This window comes from Venturia canescens, chromosome 2 (genome assembly GCF_019457755.1).
Source record: "Venturia canescens isolate UGA chromosome 2, ASM1945775v1, whole genome shotgun sequence".
Classification (NCBI taxonomy): domain Eukaryota; kingdom Metazoa; phylum Arthropoda; class Insecta; order Hymenoptera; family Ichneumonidae; genus Venturia; species Venturia canescens.
The window spans coordinates 5,137,445-5,158,732 of NC_057422.1; the positions used below are offsets into that span (position 1 = coordinate 5,137,445).

Genomic DNA, 21,288 nt, shown 5'->3' on the forward strand with positions numbered 1-21,288 from the left:
GTTTGATTAAATTAACATACTGGTGGCTACACGCAATGGGACAAAAGAGAATATAAAAGTTTCGGTGAAAAGAGCTTTCAAACAATTAATCGATATCGTCGGAGAGTGACTTTTGGCACTAAAAGCTTTTTCGATACATATTGACATAATCGACCGAGCATTGGATAAGTGATTGCAGTAGAAGAGAATTTCATGATAAAATTTCTGACACTGTTTGCTTTTTTTATAAAACAAAGAATCTGTCTGGAAAAAAACTCTCCAACTTCGTTCACCATAATCGTATTTTCTACAGTTTTTAAAACTGATTTGTAATATTCAATCATTCTTTAGTCTCGTGATTCTCGTTCGAATGTAGTGAATACGACAATTGAAAATTACTCATATTGAGCAAAGAAAATGTTTGATTTCTCCCAAATTGCTTATAACAAGTTTCGCGTCACGAAACAAGTCAATAGTTTCAGCTTTGAAGAAAATAAACGGTACAGAACTGGTGGTGGGATTTGTTCGGATCGACCATAAATTATTGTCACAAACTTGCTTGAGAAATCTTGTCGCATCGTACTTTTGTATCTGTGTAGCCCACTCGATAATTTTTCCTCATTATTTTTTTCGTTATAAAAAATGATGAATTTCCTTCGCGCGATTGCAATCGCGGAAATTTCTTTGATGCGAATTCTTTTTCCGGGGTTTCTTGTTCAATATTTAATGTTTGACAATATCAGAGGACGTTTGGAAAGGTTGCAATAAATTTTTATCGATAGACAGCCTTTTTGTGCCAGTTTTATGATCGTCGGCTGTGTCTACTTTTGCTAACGCGTGCATTTCGCCACCCCACTTGTTGAAGACGGGGTCAATCGTTTACCGCCCGGGGGTGCGGTTCACCCATTACGACGAATCATCGTCGTTATCGCTAGTTCTATTCACTCGCCAATTCTTTACTTACGTTCTGACCCATTTATAAGATACGAAGTTAACCGTTTTGTAGGCATTACGAATGATTCTTTCCCCAATTTATTAACGTTTCCAAGTCCATAAAATGCGAGCGTCGTAGCCACGTTGCTTTTGCTCGTATACATGAAAAGACTAATTTTCATGAGAATTGTTGAAGCTTTTCTTATTTCCTCAAATTGCTTGTCTTTTCAGTAAGGTCCTTTTGCTACTTTAACGACACGCAGTAATTAAATTCCGGCTGTAATTAGTTTTGGATTCTAAAACACCGTGGCAGGAAAAACAATGGAAATACATTTTCTACCACAGTTTTCCAGCTTTTATGTTGGGTGATCTTGAAAACTCTGTAAATTTTCAATCTTTCTTATCACAATGAGGTGGATGAAGGAATATTTTTAACGCGTTTACGTGCATTTTTCATCGGTTGAATATATATTCCATTAAAATTCTTTAGTGACCAAACACTCAAGACATTGATTTTCCCTTCATTTGCATGCAATAATATTCGTCGTATCAGTATTGATCGCCATGTTTACACAGTACGCAATTTACTGCTAGAATTGAATTTCAGGGATTCTATTAGATTTCAACATTGGACCAAGGAACGGATGTTTCTATATAATTCGGAATGCGCAGTCGGTTATCATGCCTCCAAAAATCTGTTGAACTACTAAGACATAATTTGATTTAAAATTCCATGTGACATTTGATTATAAATTCTCGACATGAGAAACGTGCAAAACGTAAGAACGAAAATTTTGTGAATATTTCCCTAATTTCTGTGCGTGCTTGTTATATTGCAAACAGTTCTGTGAATCCGTCATAAAATTAAGGCGTTAATTTATTTTGATGCAACGAAAGATAAAATATTTATCATTACATTATTCAGTAAACATTTATTTTTGCATTCACGAATGCACAACGGACAATTCAATAATCAAGAGCGCAAAGTAATGCCACTCCTCTCTTAATCCAGTGGGTTTGATGTTTGTCGCTGGGAATTTCCATATCAAGAACAAAATTGGTGGAATGTCCAGTCGTACTGAGGGTCCCGGCCCGTATGATGGTCTTGTAAACAGGACAATCGTAAATACCGCTTTCGGGAATTTTGTGATTCACTTCTGGCAGCAGAAGTAAGGGTGGCATTTCTAATGAACAAGCAAATAATGATAGGAAAAGATTAAAGAAAAACATAATTCATCAAACGTGTTGGTTGGTCTAAATTCATTATTCAATGATCGAGGTTTTTGCGGGGGGTGTTTTTACTGGCTAATCATACCGGTATAAAGTTCTTTGGGAAACGACTCAGCCAGGGCCTTCCCGCCCCAACGGCACCCTTCGAGATACAGCCCATACACGGCGCAACCGTCTTTTGGTCTCGCTTTTGGTTTCTCGCGAAGAACCTTCAACGTGTTTTCGAACAATTAATCAAAATCAGTTTCTCGTTTTTGGAAAAGATTTTTCATGCGCCAAGAAAATGTTATGAAAATTGTTTTTTTTTTCTTCATTCTCACGACGATAAGTAGGGGAACATGGGGCAAATTGAACTTTTAAGAAACTAAGACAAATTCATTAATGAGCACACGGTCTTTCACTTGTATTTGAGTCCCAAAACTGACTACCATCGCTAATTTTTCAAATTTCGAAAAGAAAAAATTTCGGGGCAAAACGAACTCGGCCTCTGCGAAGCAAAAAAAATTATAAAAATATATTTCTCGCAATACAGCCGTTGGAAATGACTGCTCCCGGATGTAATGCAAGCTCTGGCATACGAGAAAAGAAATAGGACCCCCTCGAGCCCATTTATTGGATGCACGAGAGGAAAAAATGGGGTTAAGTCGCAGATCGCTTCTAAACCCATTTTTTGGTGACATGTGAAACATTAACTTGGAGTTCACTGCGCCAGGGTATAAACGATATTTCAATTATCTTTAGGTTTTGAAACAGATTCCCGTTCCCCGTAGGTTGGATTTCGTGAAAAACGATTTGTGGGGCAAAACGAGCTCAGCCTCAGAGAGGCATAAAAAATCCGAAAATTGCATTTTTCACAATCAACGCGTTGGAAGCGACGGCGTCCGCGCGTAAGACGAGCTCTGCTATGTGAGAAAAGAAATGGGACCTCCTCGGGCCCATTTATTTCATGTCCGAGACGAATAAATGGGTTAAAGTCGCGGATTTTTTCACCAATTTCTTATAACATGAAAAAAATTAACTCCAAATTTACTGCACCAATATATAAATCATGATTCAACTATGTTTATGTTCTAAATCAGTTTTCCCGTTCCCTCTTTCTCGAATCTCGTAAAAAAAAAATGTGGGGCAAAACGAACTCAGCTTCTGGGAGGCATGAAAAATCAAAAAATTAGTTTTTTCGCAATAAAGACGTTGGGATGAATTCAATTTTTTTCACCGTGGATTATATTTCATCCGGAGACGGATGAATTGTATCATTGCGATTTCTGTAGAAAACAATTCCAATGAATTCAATTTTCTTTGTTTCTTACATTGTTCATCATTTCATTTTAAAAATAAGGGAATTCAAGAATTAAAGAATTTTTCGTAGTTCAGAAAATTTTGCCTCTGCCCTGTGCCCATTGTGGTTTCAAAAAGAAAAAAAAACAGGAAATTTTAATATTAAACTTTTCGCTTCGAGTCGTGTTCGTTTTGCCCCGGATTTCGCGATCACGGGGCAAAACGAACACGGTGTTCGTTTTGCCCCGTGTGTTCAATTTGCCCCATGTTCCCCTACGTTTTTTGAAATTTATAACTTACTTGAAAACTAAAATCGATCGTATCTATGGACACGACGTGTTGCCGCGCAAAGTTCTGCAACGTGCCGGTGAGAAAAGCCTGGGGAAAGTAAAATCCTGATATCCAGAACGCAGATGGGATTCCCTCGTTCTGCCATTGGTTGATGAAAGCAATTCTCTCCTTCAAATCGATCACCCATGCTCCTGCATAAATCAAGGATCAACACACTCTATTTACCTCTCTCCGCTAAGCGGCACTAATTGATATTCATCCTTGCCCAATCTATGAATCGTTATCACAGAATATTTTTCATTTCATTCTCGTAATATTATGAAATAATTGAAAGTCAAATTAGCCGCGAGTAAATAAGATTCGCGGTGATAATAACAGTCGATTGAAGTAAGGAAACTGATGCACGCTTTTTGTTGGCTCCCGGTCGCTCTACACCCTTAAAAAAGTCGAGATTGTACAGGCATTTTTTTTCACCCAAAAGTAGCAATCTATACTATTCAAAAGTTAATAAAAGGTGCGAGTTTCGATAAAATTATTCATTCGATCTCTAAACTTTTCTTAATAAATTAAAAAAAATCGACATTCTTCAACAAGCCTTGCTTTGGTGTTGAAGTAAAATTTATATTTTCAGTATAATTTTTTATCAAGATATTACTGGATGCATCACGATTATAATGTCATTCGGTGTCGATTGTTATTGATTTGTCTCAGCTACGAGATTCCTAAACTCTTCGGAATTGTGACCTATTTTTCTTTTAGACTTCATTCCGGAGGATTGAATCGGCTCCAAAGAAGTGCCACCATTTCCATTTTAATGGCTCAACTTCCTAAGCTTCCTGCAACATTCACTTCACTCGTGCCACACAAAATCATAAATTCTCCATATCTCGTGCATTGCTAGGATTAAGGGATTTTCGACTGAGCCCGTGTTTTTTTTTCTTCCCATTTACCTTAACATCCGTTCTTCCTCAAACTGGGCATTTTCTCTCTACCACTTTTTAGCCCTCTTTTCTTAATGTAAGTCGGTTTTTTGCTTTCGTTAGCATTTATTTATCATCAGCCTGCTCAGTTCCTGTATAGCCAACTCTCAAAGGAATTTTTCCGGTTGGGATATTAAGGTGGTATTTAATATTTGCCAACCCAGAAGAGTAATCGACTGGTACAAATTACACGAAATACCTGCCATGCATACGAGTTAATTAAGCAATCAGTTAAGATAAATAAAGAAATGAGGCGAGATAAATTTCGGGAATTCACCTTTGGCATCCTCAAACTGAACTTGCATTCACACAGAGATTTCAATAATTAATTGAAAATAAATATTGTGAATATATGAATTCGTGGAACGTCTAGTTTCTCAATATGGAAACGGTAATTGGTTCATATTTACTGTAGCAATATAATTGTGTTTGTATAGTATGTCATATTTGATAAATTTGGTACTTTGTCAAAAGAATAACTTCCTACGAGACGCTTGGAAAGAGTTTTTAATGGCTATTTCCAGCGAGAGCCTGTTTCAAAGAAGAGAAAATAAGCAAATCTCTACAAAATCACGGTTTAATTCACTCGTTTTTGTTTTCTCATCGTCCTAATTTTACTGGAATTACTTTGACTTGCTTTCGCTCCTTCAATGTGCGTTCCTGGAACTGACCCAATTTTAATTTTAGTACTTCTACGAAACACTATTTCCATGATGAACCTCGCGATAATGCAAACTAATACGTTTGCGAGATCCCGTAAGTACCCTGGAACAATACACGACTTTGCTCCGAAAGCCTGCATGCAATCTCGGTACGGACATGATTTTGGGCAAGGGTTATCGACAACCTGTACACCTGTATGAAGCATCAACGTTAACTAGCATTTCTGAGAAAATCGAGAGTTTTTTTAAATCGTTAGCCAGCGAGTGAATGTGCAGTGACAAAGCGTTTAAAAAACAAAATCACAGTCAACGGTCAAAACCGATATGCGGGATGAATTATTGATTGTAGTTTTAAGCTTCATTTGAGTTTACGAGTTTTATTTGAGTTATGGATCAATAACTAACCGAGAGGCTTCAAGGAAGCGTAAGCTTTGTCCTGCCATACTTTTGGGACCTTGTTGTTAAAAAGATTAGTCGCCATAGTTTCCAAGTTGTCTGACATGACAACGAGGCCCTTGAGAGCTTTGAGCAGATCGTTGAGGGTTCTCACTATTTCGCGTAACAGGCCGTTGTAACGTTTTGCTTCTTGGTGCAAAACTGTGTTGAGGGATTCCTCGTAAAGAACCGGATATCTGTTGAATCATTGAAAATTACAATAATTCCATAATGAAAACAAAGTTAGAAGTCACAAAACCCACTGTTTTTCAATGCTCGTCAGATCAAATGGGTCAGGTATGCCTTTGAGAATTTCTCTGGCCAGCTGATCGGTGACCTGATCAACGCTGACTGCCGCACTGCCAATTTCTTTCGGTTGTAAAGCGAGCAATGTACCCAAGCATGCGTAAGTTTCAGCTTGGGCACAGCTAATGTCAGCATTTGCATGAAGACCAAACAAATTTGGATGATCATTCAGCGGTAATGATTTTATGTATGAAATGTATTCTTGAAACGTCGAAGTTCCCGGAAGCTAGAAACAGGGAGGAAGATTGGTCAATGGGGATTTGAAAATTGTATTGGAACGATGAATATGAATAATGATAATTTTACGAGCAATTTGTCGCGCTTGCCTGATGATAAAAGCCTTCTGAATCGAATTTATACTTGGCATTGGCTACATCGGCTTTGTAGAAGTCGCGGAGAATCGTCAGAACAGTGCGACGGTCCCAGTCGTCTGTTATTCTTCCACCGTAATTTATATGGCCAGCCGTATAAATAAGTACCTTAATAATTTACAAATGATATATTTCAATGTTTATCATGAAAAATGTCATTCCATATTTTTCTTTTTCTCCACAGGATCGTCCAATTTTTTATTTTTGTACACTTGCTGAGTGAGCATTTTATGTCGTCAAGCACGACGAACAGAAGAATTTTTTCTTTTTCGAAAATTGGAAAAAACTATTGTTACATATTTATCCAAAATGACCCCAAGGGCGACTTTAATCTAGAATTTCTAAATTATTGGCGCCCGAGGAAACATGGCTTCGTTGTTGATTTTTTTTCGCCATTTTGAAATTTGGATAATAGTATATTACACCACAAGGGCAGAAAGTTTGATATTCCTGCAGCACTCGCTTCGCTCGTGCAGCAAATGTCGGGGGCAGGCATCAAAACATCTTCTATCGATAGTTGCGTATTTCGGAAGAAACGTACTTTCGACCGGCTATGAAGAAAAATAGTATACACCATACGGGCAGAAGTTTGATAGCCCTGAACTGCGCGTCAAATGCCCTCGGCTTCGCCTCGGGCATTGTGACGCGCAGTGCAGGAATATCAAACTTTCTGCCCTTGTGGTGTAATATACTATTTCCCCGCGATATTCTTATTCGGAAAGATTCAAACTGATATCCCGAATTTTTATGTATCGTTCGGAACGATACTGGCAACGCGACAAGCGTTTAAACACGGTTGGGGTCATTGCGAGTTTTTTCTAGAATGTGTGACCACGGAGGGTTAAATGTATGTTTACAACAAAGCCTTAGTGAGGACAAAACTGTTGTAAGGGAAACTGGGTACAATTGTGCCACGTTACGGTTGTGACAGTTGTCATATGAGCAAAAGTATAGGAAAACACTCTCGTTTTTTCTTTTAATACTTGGCGTCGAGCCGCTACCGCGTCTCTTGATAGCAGGGATGTGTAACGGGACAAAGGAGCTGCTTGCACGTCCGAATTTGCCTCAAAGCGAAAAGTATTTTTGTTCGATTCATTTTGATAATTACTGACACAAATATACCGATAGAAAAATGAGAGTTTTTCCTCGAAATAAGTCAAATATTAGTAGTTAAATAGCAGTGCTTACTTCATTTATAAGATTGTTTTTTATTGACATGACGTTTGTTCGTTTACAAAAAAGTGCATTGGGTACGGTTGTGACATTTTTCCTGGATACGATTGTAACGTAAGCTATCAATGACCCAGTTTGAAAGTATACTTTTTTTGGCTGTAACAAAACTATAATGGGATGAAAAGTAGGATCCATGTTGTTTTTCGGCGTACTGAAATCAAATTCAAGCCCCAAATTGAGAATTTCTAGTTGAAATTTTCCCAGATTTTATTTCCGTTGCTGCAAAGTTCTAATTGGTTTCTAAAAAAGTTTTATTGCGATATGTTGTGTGACGTTACATATTGCTTGCAAATGAAGTCATTTCAAGCCATATTCGAGTATTTTTTTAACGTGTCACGACCGTCCTTGGGATGTGGTCCGTTGTGACAATTTCCCTTTTTTTTCTAACTCGCTCCTATGAGCTAACCATCGTATTTAAGGAAATAATTGTAATTTGTATAAGTATACCAATGTACACATTGCATTAAACAATACTTTTCGTTAAGCTTAACTAGCATATTGACAGAACTATGGACGATCAGACGAAAATCGTTTCAACCGTACCCAGTCTCCCCTATGCTATTGTGGTTTCGTGTCTATCACTTTGTTAGGTACTTGAGATAGAAATGAACGGAAGAATGTCTAGAGAAGCGAAAAAGTGCGTACAAGAAGCCCACGGTGATGAGTGACTCGATGAGATGTCTCATCAATATATACAAACATTTGTGCCAATTTTATCGGGGTATAATAATCGTGACAAAAATAACGATGGGTCTCGGGTCTAAGTGCACGACCTTTTTATTGACCACGGTCTAGCTTGACTGATTGATATTTCTTTTATCAATTTCGTTTCCCTGATATACCAAGCATCTTGCATCGAATTAAGCAATTTCGGAGGATGCTCGTATTTCAAATTCCTTAAGGTAACTCCTTTACTGCATGGTAGTCAAATGAATGCTAAATTTTCAAAACACTTTTAGACCAAGTTTAACGAAATGTTTAATTAAAAATTATTAATAAATAATTTTATTTAAGTTAATAATAATTTAAGTTTAATAATAAAGTTTAATTAAATGTATTGTTAGTGGATTTGTATTACAGCATATTTTATTAAGATGTAAAAATATTAAAAACGCTAGTTTTGCAAAACCATCAACTGATAAATGCAAATTTCCACGCTGACACATTTTCACTGGTATTTTTCAAAGAATTATCTGCGTTTTTCCATCGATTTTATTGCAACAAGTCTCATTTTGTTCGTCAACCGGTTCTCTATGAATCCACCGTGTAGTTGTTTTTTTAACTCGATCGTTTCACTGTTGCAGCTAATTGTTCATTAAGTGAAAAAACTTTTTCATTCATAATTTCTGAAGGAATGAATTCAAAGGAAAATCTACGTGGTGAATTCGTAGAGGATCAGTTGAGGAACAAAATGAGACTTGGTGCGATAAAATCGGTTAAAAAATGCAGATGATTCTTTGAAAAATACCTGTGAAAATGTGTCATCATGGAAATTTTGCATCCATCAGTTGATAGTTTTGCAAAACTATCATTTTAGATATTTTTTTCACGTTAATAAGATATGCTTGAATACATATCTACTAACAATAAGTTTAATCGGTACGTTGAACTTGGTCTAAAAGCGTTTTGAAAATTTAGCACTCATTTGACTAGCATGCAGTACAGGAGTTACCTTAAGTATAAAGGGCCAGGCTTTTCGTTTGAAAGTCAGTCGAAGGAAAATATGATGAAATACCTTGAACGGAACCGTTGTATATTCCATAAGGAACATTTGAAGTTGAGAAATACAAATGGTCAAATCACCGTCGGTGAAATCATACGGTATATTGAAACCCAACGGTCCGAATTTTCTCCTCTCGAGAAGGGCGGAGTGAAACATGCAGAGAGAGAATAACAAATACTTGAAAGATTCCACCTTGGGATTTTCGGAAGCCAGAAATTCTTGCAGCTCGGCAACTTGAGTTAGATAAGCTCGCAGCATATTCGCCTAATTTTTATGTAAATTTATAAAGTCAGATATTCAATTCGATGAATTATTCGGTTGAGTAAGCAGCAAAAAAATTCTTCAATGGAGCTCGAACTCGTGGGGCATTTCGCTTTTGTTGAACTCTTTAATGCATATTGGTATTTATGGAACACCGAATTCAAAATTTGTAGCAATTCGAAAAAGCCAAGCGGCTTGAAACGCCTCGCACACCCACCGAGTCAGTTCCCAATTTTTACTCCATTTTATTAGTCATCTTACTTTAACACCTCGCGGTGGTTCCACCGTCATTTTGCATCCATTCTGAAGTATACTGGCAGGAAAATCAGGAGACGGAGTGGACGTCAGCCAAAGACGAAATTCTCGGTGTACGGTATCCGGAGGAAGAGTTTCAACGAGGTGTTCAAGCTTTGGCATCCAACTCGGTGCCAAGTGACAGTTCTGTAAGGAAAAAACCAACACAGAATTCGTCCATTACGTTTCAATGGATCATTTCGATATCGCTGATGTACGTCGTAGAACGGAAAAAACGACTATTGCTTCTCATTTTTCGATATTCAATATCATTCACGCAACTGTCCAAAAGATATTGCATTGACCTTGAAGAAATTCCCTACCTACCGACTGCGTTGGTCCAGTGAAACGAGACGACAGTTTTGGCACCTTAATTTACGGGAGACTTTATCATATTATTATGACGTTAGAATTGGAACGTGCGGAGAAACCGGAGATCAATAGTAATCAGACCCCTGTCATTATATCTTGAGAATCAATCTTGTCGTTCGAAGATAAGGGACACGGTATCGAAAGGTTCCTGAACCGAGTATAATGGACCGAGAAAGTGACAGATGAGAATTTACGGTACGTGCTCTCCCCTAAGCCACTGCGATGAAGCTTTGTGTTGAAAAAAAATTCACAGAATGAACGAAAATAATGTAAAAAAATAAATAATACTCTCATTTTTACATTCGAGAGAAAAATAATGTAGAATTTGTGATCTCAAAGTAGGTTCAGCGAACGAATTTTCAAAAGTAACATTTTTAGGGGCTTATTCCGTTTGAGTATGTTCGGGTGCATAATGGAACAGTGATTCGGTCAGTTGAGTTTTCGAGAAAAATCAACGTCACACGTTCTTATCTTATCATCAGAGAATCAGATGCAACATATTTTCCCCCAAATACTGAGCTATTTGCTTCGACCTATTTTCTTCGTTCCCACGAGACTCGCCAGGGATATTCGATACGAATAACAAAGTTAAAGTGGGTTCTGTGATCTGCCTGCTGACAGGAAATAAACAGTTCATAGGTCGAAAGGGGATGCAGGAGAACGAGTGTTGAAATGAGAAGAGAAAAAGTGATACGTGGGAACAAACGAGTTGACACAGGGAAATGCTTGAAGAATACAGGAGTAGCTGGTCCTTTGGAATAAACAAGGCAACCAAATAAATAACCAACATTTGACCTCCTGTCATTTTTACATTCGGCAGATTTCTATTCTTAAACGCGATCACATTTGGCCTTATGAATTATATCTCTTTCCACGTTCAGATATTGAGAGATTAATGTGAAGTTGAGGGAACGATGAATAAAGTAAAAGGTTAGGGAGAATAAAGGAAAACAAAAAAATTGAAGCACGTCGTGGTACGTTGAAAGAAAAGTTTCGAGAGTTTCTGGAAAGAGTCTTCGCTATACAAAGAACTCATTTGTCAGAGACGTCGTGACCCATAAAAATGGTATATGAAAATCTGACTCGTAAAATTGTCGATGTTTTTCCTTTCTCTCTCTCTTTCGTTTTTCTTCCGACAGTTCTCCAGTCAGCAGCACCTACGTAGAATATTTAAATTTATAAGTACCTGAAAGAACACCCAGTTGCCAGCCTCCATAGAGCTCTTAATCATCAACTCTGCTCGTGGGCCTTGTCCCTGCCCGAGAGAAATCGTGTATAATTTTTTTGCCATTTTCAGCTTTTCAGCAAACTTGTACAATTCGGCTGCAGGATCCGTGCCGATTGATAGTACAAATACGAGGGGAGTCGTCGGGGATGACTCTTTGTAAATCACCGCAAGATCGGTCGTTTGTGGCTCCACGAACTGTTGACCGAGATAACGTGCCAGATACAGTTGCATCGCGTTTGTTACTTTGTCCGGACGAAGACACTTTAGCACTATCATTCGTTGAAAATCGTTCAATCTCTTGTCAAAGGGCTCTGGATATTGTTCGCTAAGCACACAAGTTACAGGCAAATTCAATGGAAATTGTTTGTCAATTTTACTCCACTTTTTATTTTCAATTTTTCAACTGCATTCAAATAATTTGTTACTTTTTGTAACGTGTGCAATCGAGCAAGCTGAATTCTCACATTTCTGGCTGCAGGGAATCAAAAATCCTCTTGAATTTGCCAAGTTCGTTAGAAAAAGTTTTCACGAATCCATCAAATTTACGAAGCGTTTCCAATGCTTGAATCTCTTTCCAGCATCTCGGAGATATCCATTCGGGAGCCGGATTTGATAGATTCTTTTAAAAAATATCAGGTCACGATATATGAGAATCGAAATGAAAAAAAAATCAGTACAGATCGATACATTTGAAGGATTGCAAAAGTTTTAGTTCTTGAATGAAAATATTTGAAGAAAATCGAAGGTAACAATCACTGCAGAAACAACGATTTGTGCTAAGAATTAAAAAAAAAAATTCAATTAATCATCTAATGATTTTCATAATATTTCCAAACAGAAGGTCATTTCAAATCGAATATTTCGACCTTTCAATCGTTTCATATCCTAGATTTTTCGAACAGTTTTCAATAAATTTGAAAAAATGACAAATATTCCTTCTCGTAAAAACAAAAATTTTAAAAAAGGAAACGATGAAAAAAATCCATCAGTTCCATCAGCAATATGACGTGGAATACCCGATATTTAAATATTCGGAACGGGAATGGGGGAAAGACGGTTTTATTAGTGTTTTACCTGAGTGGGCACTGATCCGGAGAGCAAAAATCGCCATTCGGTTGAATCAATGTGGCCCGCATCGATGCGTATTCGGGCACATACGAGAAAAGCGAAGTGTAGTTTGTGCTTCTCAAAGAGACTCCGGCATACGTTCGCGAACAGGGAGAATGTAAAATATTCGTTTACATTTTGAACCCGTTTCGTTATGTCCGCTATTAGTCGTAGCAAAAGAATTTTGTGATTGCGAATTCTAATACCCGACGGCGTGAGTTTTAGTCACAATAAGCAACACCGATTGGTCTACATTATTTCATCAAATTGTCGTTACTGGGACCACTTACGGGTTTTTTCGGAACCGAGGATGCTCGAAATGAAAATATTGATGAACCACTCGAGAGAATATTGATACATCGTATCAACGAATTGCAAATCCGAGAGACAAAAGAATAAAATCTGCGCTCTATTGGCTACCGGAATATAAAGGGATCTCGTGGCATCGATATCCGCTTGCGTAGTTTCTGCCGACGATACTTTTACCTTCGAAGAAAAGTAATTACATATATAATCTTTAAATTTCCTGGAAATTTCACTGTATCTGTGAAAACGCACATTAAGGGCTTTTCCATGAAAAAAGAATGTTGCTCTTTGTCGCATGAGAGCAGAATGGATTTTTTCATTACCGTGAAATATTCAATAACTTTAAAGGGCATTTTTTACTTGAACATTTTTTCTCGCCCTCGCACAAGTAATAGAGTCGCTATGGAGTGTACTCCAAATTCACGTGAGAATACACGTGCAGCAAATATTACGAATGGCATGAAAAAAGCGTAATGAAAATCTGACCTTTATTTCTTCGCTCTTAACTTTCGAAGCTTCGAGAGTAAGAATCAAATCAACGTCGTCAACCGCTGATCCTTCGGACGATGAAAGTCTCTGCAATATTCGATCCTCGATGTCTTTTAAATCTTTCTTCATCTCAGCGTTCGATATTATGAGGGCGCTTCGCGTCTCTTCGAGGTCGGACCGTTCTTGCATCACGACCAGTGATAACATCTGATCGAGGAGTCCACTTTGAGGGATGAATAAAAATGTAACTTGTCGCTTCACTGATTCATTGTAAGTTCATTTGTTTCCATCGAATGGGAAGAGAAACTTTCAGTGATTAGAGAGGCTCGAATACTGAGGAAAGAACAAGGAGTCGATGCGAAAAGCCTCAGCCTTTTCTCACCTTCCTGTCAGTGTGAAGTTAACCAGCAAAACTTTGACGGCGACCTCCGGGCTGTAGTGAGGATTCGAAAGTTTCGTCGTGATATAAAGACGGAAATCTTGGTTATAGGGAGCTACGTTTTCACCGATTTTAACGCTCAATTGACCAGCATGCTTGAAGAGAGATCGCAAGAGAACTCCGTCGAGGGCAGGTTCGAGAACGAGACCGATGTTTTCGATCAAACATGGCTTCCCGAATCTCACACAATGCTCAACTACTCGAAGTATATCCTTGTCGCTTATTTTTACAATCGATAATCCGCTGCTTTTACCCTGTGAAAGAGGCATCGAGAGGATTTCATAGTGACTAAAAAATGCAATCAAATGAAAGTTGCCCTTGCAAACGTAAGTTTCCGTATCTTTAGACTTAATAAAAATATGACAAAACTTTCTTCATTTCAAGCCCAAACACAAAATTATATTTATTCGTAATTAATGCTGTCATTTTGGTCTGGAGTTCGAAATGGTAGCACCGAAATGTTGTTTCAGGTCATTTGCGTAGGATACGAAGGTCGAGTAATTACAAGGATGAGCATGAGAAAAAAAGAGATTTTTTTGAATTTTGTGCAAAGCCACGAGAAGAATAGGGTGTCAGAAAAATGAAAAATATCGCTGACACAGAATTTCATTGCAGTTCCAATTGCCTCCGGTTTTTTATAGCTCTCGTAAAAAGTCTTTTTACATTTTCCCTAAAAATTGGAATGAAAGGCATTTGTTATGCAAAATACTTGATAAAAATAAAATGCAAATAACATGGCTGCTGCACGTGTATTCCATATGAATGAAATTTATAAAAACCGAAGGGTTTTATGGCTAGATATTCGTTCAAACGTGTCTTTTTTTTGGGCTCAAATCAAATGCACGAACCATATTTTTAATCCACTTATTGGCCTGTCCCTGAGGATCGATAAATAAAGGCCATCTGGCAGAATTTTTTACGAGTACGGCGTTTTCCACGGAGAGAGAGTCACGTGGTAACCCATCAATTTGCCACTTTCGGATCTCAACAGGATCACCGAGTACAGAGACAGGATTGCAGCCTTGTGTATGTGGTACTCCGCTACCGAGGATCACGTGCCATGAGGTCAAAAGGCTCTCGCGATAAGTGTCCGTGAATGGAGTCAGGTATGCTATCGCCCCTTGAAAATAAAATAAACACGTTTTACATGACTATATACACAGATTCGTGATAATCTATGACGTCTTTAATAATTAATATTTGTCGCTGGATGGTATTTTAAGGGTTTATAGATATTCGGATAGAAAAACAGTCATTTTTTCAGTATATTTTTGCTAATAACTTTTTGTGGATTTATCAACTGTTTCGCTGCTCACTCAACTGGTGCGGATGCATACGTGAAATTCCGCATTATTCTGTCCCCCACAGGGACACAAACAAACGGTTAAACTTTAACCAGCGAGTATTTAGAATAATTGACAAACTTTTATAATGAAGCAAATATCAATTACGTGCAAGCAAAATGTACTAAATTTGATAATAATGAGGACGCCATGATTGCACCCATCTCAAAAGGGATGATACTTTGGTGTCCGGCTACCAATTAGAGGGCAGTATGGCTAGGGACGTTGTGTAATTTGTTTTTATGACAACGTGTGTAACGTCGTTAGGCCTGTTGATCATTTATATCGCTCAATAGGCAACTATTCCTTTTTTATAAACTTTAAGCAAGTGTCATAGAGTTTCCATTCATTCGGAAATGGAAATTATTCATTTGCTATTCTTGGTAGCAATAAACACGCTTTTCTTATATATTCAATTCAAAATTATACAAGCATCAGGACGATGAAGTTAAGACGAAAAACAATCGCGACCGTCACGAAAACCTTCGTGAATTTCACCCCCCCCCCCCCCTTCCCGCTCCTCACTGAAATATTCATGTTGTAGAAGCTTGTTCGATAAGGGATCCGGTGCTAACCATGGTGAACTCTGACAACGCTGTTTTAGGAAAATTCTTCAACAAAAAGGTGTTTGCGACGTAGTTTTTTCGAGTTTTAATTTCAAGCCACTCAAACCTAAAACAAAGGATTATTCGCATGATTTCGTAGAAACTTCAGTGGGAACTGGTGCAGAAGTGGCAATTATGAAGGCAATTGAATAGCGATGAAGCTCAAACGTGAGGGCAAGTGACCTGCACTCGAGTATATGTGAGTGACACGATTCGCTTAATTGACTTTTCAATAATTGGCATTAGGACCCTGTTGCGGTTCTGGATTGAAAAAATCAATGAAATACCACGAATTCTGTGATATTGCGAGAAACTCCGTGTAATTAAATTCCACAGGCATTTAAGGGCTCAGTAAGTCCTTACTTGGAGTGGTACACAGTTCCTCGAAAAAAACAACTTCGGCGAGAAAGATTTTCCGGGATTTTTTTGAAACTCTTAAATCGTGCTTTCTTGCTCAGAATGAGGACAACGAAAAACTTTTATTTCAATTATCCAACACCACAAGAGTTGGCCGAAAGTTTGTGCAAGAACAACTGTGATTAGTTATCGCTAACACGTCGCACTCATGACCCACCTACATATACGCAAATAAAATATTTTCCGAGTTCTTGGCTGCTTTTTGACAAGAAAGAGGGCGGCCTCTGATTTCCCTCGAATTCGTAATTCAACCATAAACTTTTGCTTCGCAATCAGTACTTGGGTCGTTTTCTGGCTGAAGATATATTTTTTGGAGAGGAAGGAACTCGGAAGCATTTCATTAGAAAGAATTTATATTTGTTATCCTGAAGAAAGTCGAGAACAAAAAATGGATAAAATCAACGTTGAGATCCCTGTGAACTTTTTTCCTCATGAAACGATTGCTGTCGCTTGAGTTTAACGGGTTAATCCATTACAATATTTGGTCAGTGATTCCACCGGTTGAAGCTTGAGTTATTGACAACTATATTGTCCCAAGAAAAGAACACCAACATGAAAGACTGAGAACTCGATAGTCGTTAGAGTCAATTCCCGTAAATAGAATGCAGTTCGATAGAGTTAATTACGAACTGGGAAAACTTATGGGAAAATGAATAAAGTATCAATTTAGCAGAAGCCATCGATGAAGTTGGTGGAATAGCATTCGGTATAATTCAATGTTGTGCGAATTTTACTTTTCTTCGAAAGGTTAAAGATCAGTGAAAAATTTTTTTTCGATCTTACCAGCAGAAATGAGAATATCACCGATGACATTTTTCAACAATCCTTTCATATCATTCACTGAAATCGTCCATCTTTTTTGTTCCTCGGCGAGACCCGCTATGAGTCTGACAGCTCTCGACATTCTGTCCTCACAAAGTTGTTTCTGTTTCTCGAGTTCTGCTTTGTTGTTCTCTTCAACGCGGAGTAGCGACTCCAATTTTTCTATACCCTCTTCAACTTCTCTCAAGCGGTCCATAGCCACGGCCAAAGTTTTCTCGGTCTCAGCGAGTGCTTTTTCTGCTTCTTTGAGGGCAATCATTTTCGGCTCAACTTTTAGATTCACGAAGTAATAATTGTACATGGCGTGAACCCACAAACACAGAGAATGACAAGCTCTTGATACTTGTATTACCTTTCAAATTGAACGAAACAAATTTCATTGGGTTTTCGATGTTTCTTGCTAAAAATCGTGCGTTGCATTGATATTTCCTTTATTTTTTCGGTTTCTTACTTTGGTTGGGTGAAAAGCCGGGTCTTCGACGTATATCTTCAGTTTATTGATCATCTCTTCGGTGATATTTTTTTTGTCGAAGGTTGCAAGCTCATTCAAAAAGTGCGAAGGATCAGCGAGCATCTGAGTTCCTGGTGTCCAATAATCAAGAACTTTTTCACCGGAAGCTTTGCCCGCGACCTGGAGAGAGTAATTTTCATGAGATTAAGCTCCATTGTTGTTAAATTCGACGGAAAATTGATTGTCAACCGTTGCAAGTATCTTCTCGGAGAAACGAGACTGGAAAACCAGTTCAATAGAAGCAAACTATTTCAATTAAAATCAAAGGACGTATAATGAAAGTTCACTTCATCTGGAAATTTATTTAATTTGGTGCTACACACTAGATGATTGAAAATGTTTCCTTTACTTTCAAAGGTTTGACATCTTTCACGATGCACATTGCCTCGATGACCAAAGTGACGCCAACGGGCGGTCTCTTCATAGCTTTCACTTCCGTCAAGTCATTTTTATTCAATGATTTTAAGCTCGTTTCTGCAGCATCTAGCATTGGTTTTGCCTCACCTATATAAAAAAAAACAACATTTTCGTATAATTTTCGTTCAAAATTTCACTCGAAATTATCGAAAAGCATTCGAGCCATCGTAATCTTTTGATTCGCCTCAAGTTTCGTGGATATTTATAGGGACTCGCCATAACGAGAAATCAATCTTTCGTTAATAATTCAACTTCCGCGCCCAATTATCGAATCTTCTACACCATTTTAACCGCATTTGAGGTCGTTTGTGAGTATATTTAATTCGATGTTTCGTTCTGTCGATTTAGACACGAATGATTTCTCAGATCATTGTCGACAGAACTTCTAACGATTGGATTTGAATGATTTGTGTAGTAATCTGCTCCTAAATCTATAATAAAAAGACTAACGTAGATCAGGAATATCTCCAGACAGAAATACCGTCAACAACGTACTTAAATCGGCTTCGGCCTCGTCCTTAATAGCTTGATTCTCACGCTTGAGCTTGGAAGCTTCGTTTTCCTGAAGGACAGCCTGCGCCTTCGTTTTCTCGGCTTCGACCTGCGTACGAGATAAAAATAGATTTATTTTGCTGTTACTCGATTGAACTTGCAAAATAATTGGTGCTCACGTAGAGCGAACGAGTTGAAGATTTTGCAGTGACTCACAGTGTCTCTCGTGATACGATCTATCATCTGTGCAGTGGCTTTTGCCGCCTTTTCCAAATTCGGTTTCATGTTTTTCAGAACTATCTGCATGTCTTTTACTTCAATTTCCGTCTCTGCGAGCTTGTTTAATCCTGTGAAATGAATTTTCACAAGATTACTCAAGACTATTTTTATTCGATTTAGGTATGAACTTGTTAAGAATTTGAACTGGAAGCAAATAATGCCCGAAGAAATAACGGAGTAAATTTAACTTCGTTTCTCCTGGGTAAAAAAACGTGCGATCGTCGTTTCGACCAGTTTTTACGGAGCTAATTTGAAATGAGGAGGAGAGAAAAAAAATTTACATCTTCGTATCGAAGATTTTGGTACTTTCGTGTGCGTGCTAAGTTAGGAAGATTGGACGCGAACGATTTTCCTTGATAATGAAATGTCTGTCAACTGGGAGCTCCGCCAGATTCATTTAACGAGACTAATTTCACGCTCGATAGGACGAAGAAAAATCTCCGTTAATTAGTTGTGACTAGTAGAGAGGAAACCGTTCACTTACAATCTCTGATATTCGAAATCTCAATAAGAAATGACAAATAAATGAGCAAAAGAGAATGGAAGAGAGAGAGCAAGAACGCGAAAAAGAAAGCAATGGTGATAATAAAGAGTCGAATCTTGGGCGAACCAATTAGCAATCAGTATTGATTTGAAAAGTTAATTATAGTGTATTAACCGGGGATGAAATATCGACTAATCTGACATCTTTGAATAAAAACAGTCGGAAATGTTCATATTATCAATTTCCTCAAATTTTTCGCCCAATTAAACTCAAATGAAAAATTATTTAAATCCACTGCGAGCTTTCAATTTTTAACTCGATCGTTTACAAAGCAGCGTTATAGGAAGAGTCGAAAAAATCTTTGTCATGGCAATCCGTTCCATTAGTCAATAATTTTGCATAGCACAACCCAGTACACATGCAACAAAAACCCCGGTCAAATATGAGTCAGCCAACCGAGGGAGAAAAAAACGTTTGATAAAGTGCAAAGTTTATGCATATATATTCCGTCGAGAGCAGGTGAAAAATTATGAAAAGCTTCTCAGACCGACTATACGCATAACTTGAACGCGTGGACGTAGGCGTTATTATACGTCGGCGATGACTCTCCAGAGTCTTCTTATAATAAATGGAGTTGACTGTGAAGAGGCTGCGGGAAAAACGACCCTACTGCGTCTGGTTAATGCCTTAACAAGGACGCAATTGGGCTAGACGTTATTTTATTCGGTCATGTGATTCGGAGGCAACGCGACGAAACGACATTTACCCATACCATTTCTCAATCCTTAAGCTCGTCAGAAACAAAATTTTCGTATGTGTACACGTGAAGCGAGTTCAGCACGGATAAGTCTACAAATATGAAAACGTTCGCCACGATTTGGTGCGTGCTCAACTTGGCTCAATCAAATTTATTTATTCTATTATGAATTTCATATTTTTACATAAATTTTATATATTTTTTTTTTATTTCTGAACCGCATTCACTCGATTTTAAATGTTTCTCTTGTAACTTGATTGATTGAAACTTGAAAAGAGCTGAAGAAATAAATTTGTTGAGTATCGTTGAACAAAACGTCTCCAGGGTTCATCATGAATTTCCAACCGATTCCATTAAAAATGTAAATATATTCCTCGAGTACCTGTAGATAGACGAGTGATTCCAAAGGTTAATTCCTCTTTTTTCTTCGCCAGGAGGTCCCCGTAACTCGATAACAATTCAAGGTAGGATGTGGGAGTGATGTAATTGTGTCGACTCAAAGCCTAAAAACAAAGCTCGCGAATATTGGTGGTTCACGTTCACGTCGTCGTTACTGTACGCAAATAAAGTTAGTGTCTGTTTATTTTCAGATTCGCAAGTTGTTATACTCACTCCGATAAAAGTGCTGACGCAGTCGCGGCAGAAAAGTAACAAAATATACCGAGCTTTAAGGAGGGTGGCTACATTCGTCAAAATTATAAGAAATTGATCAAATTTGGTGATAATGTTCTTCAACATCAAGTGCGAAGACACAATTTTTTTCAAAATTTTCTTCTGCTTAGTTATCGAGTAATTACGCATTAAAGCAGATTTCTTATGCCCGGAATGTATACCTATATATATGGAAACACTATGCTTATACACGTGAACTTTAGTGATCAATTACTCGATAACTGTACAGAAGAAAAATCTTAAAAAATTTGTATTCTCAAATTTGGCACTAAAGAATATGTTCACCAAATTTTATTAAATTCTTATCATTTTGAAATTTGGAATGTATTTAACATGGTTTAGCATGGCAACATTGTATCGTCGCTAGCCACCCTCCTTAAGCGATAGAGAAAAAGTCTCGGGGGCAACTGACACGAGAAACGAAAAATAGAGCATTTTCGGATTGGTACAGCTTTAAAGCCTTATTATACACTTATAGCGGGCGAAAAAACATGATTTTCTTGATTTTTTTTTGACAAGAAAATAAATGTTTATTGAAAATCTGTGAACGACATTCATTAGTACATATATTC

At 37.8% G+C, this 21,288-nt stretch overlaps 1 protein-coding gene across 1 annotated transcript in view; it reads right to left on the bottom strand.

The window, feature by feature from the left end:
- Positions 1-1,878: 1,878 nt before the first annotated feature.
- LOC122407198 (dynein axonemal heavy chain 1-like) overlaps positions 1,879-21,288 on the bottom strand; it is a 72,284-nt gene continuing 52,874 nt past the window's right edge. Inside the window, exons 33-53 of the mRNA XM_043413245.1 lie at positions 20,427-20,547; positions 18,741-18,871; positions 18,528-18,633; positions 17,965-18,119; positions 17,556-17,735; positions 17,066-17,456; positions 14,766-15,037; positions 13,861-14,171; positions 13,476-13,701; positions 12,974-13,169; positions 12,651-12,844; positions 12,041-12,195; positions 11,535-11,901; positions 9,944-10,123; positions 9,434-9,685; positions 6,421-6,573; positions 6,052-6,320; positions 5,759-5,985; positions 3,721-3,902; positions 2,228-2,351; positions 1,879-2,096 (exon numbers count right to left, since the gene is read on the bottom strand). Coding sequence (XP_043269180.1) covers positions 1,879-2,096; positions 2,228-2,351; positions 3,721-3,902; positions 5,759-5,985; positions 6,052-6,320; positions 6,421-6,573; positions 9,434-9,685; positions 9,944-10,123; positions 11,535-11,901; positions 12,041-12,195; positions 12,651-12,844; positions 12,974-13,169; positions 13,476-13,701; positions 13,861-14,171; positions 14,766-15,037; positions 17,066-17,456; positions 17,556-17,735; positions 17,965-18,119; positions 18,528-18,633; positions 18,741-18,871; positions 20,427-20,547 — 4,410 coding nt within the window. The remainder of the gene's footprint in view (positions 2,097-2,227; positions 2,352-3,720; positions 3,903-5,758; positions 5,986-6,051; positions 6,321-6,420; positions 6,574-9,433; positions 9,686-9,943; positions 10,124-11,534; positions 11,902-12,040; positions 12,196-12,650; positions 12,845-12,973; positions 13,170-13,475; positions 13,702-13,860; positions 14,172-14,765; positions 15,038-17,065; positions 17,457-17,555; positions 17,736-17,964; positions 18,120-18,527; positions 18,634-18,740; positions 18,872-20,426; positions 20,548-21,288) is intronic.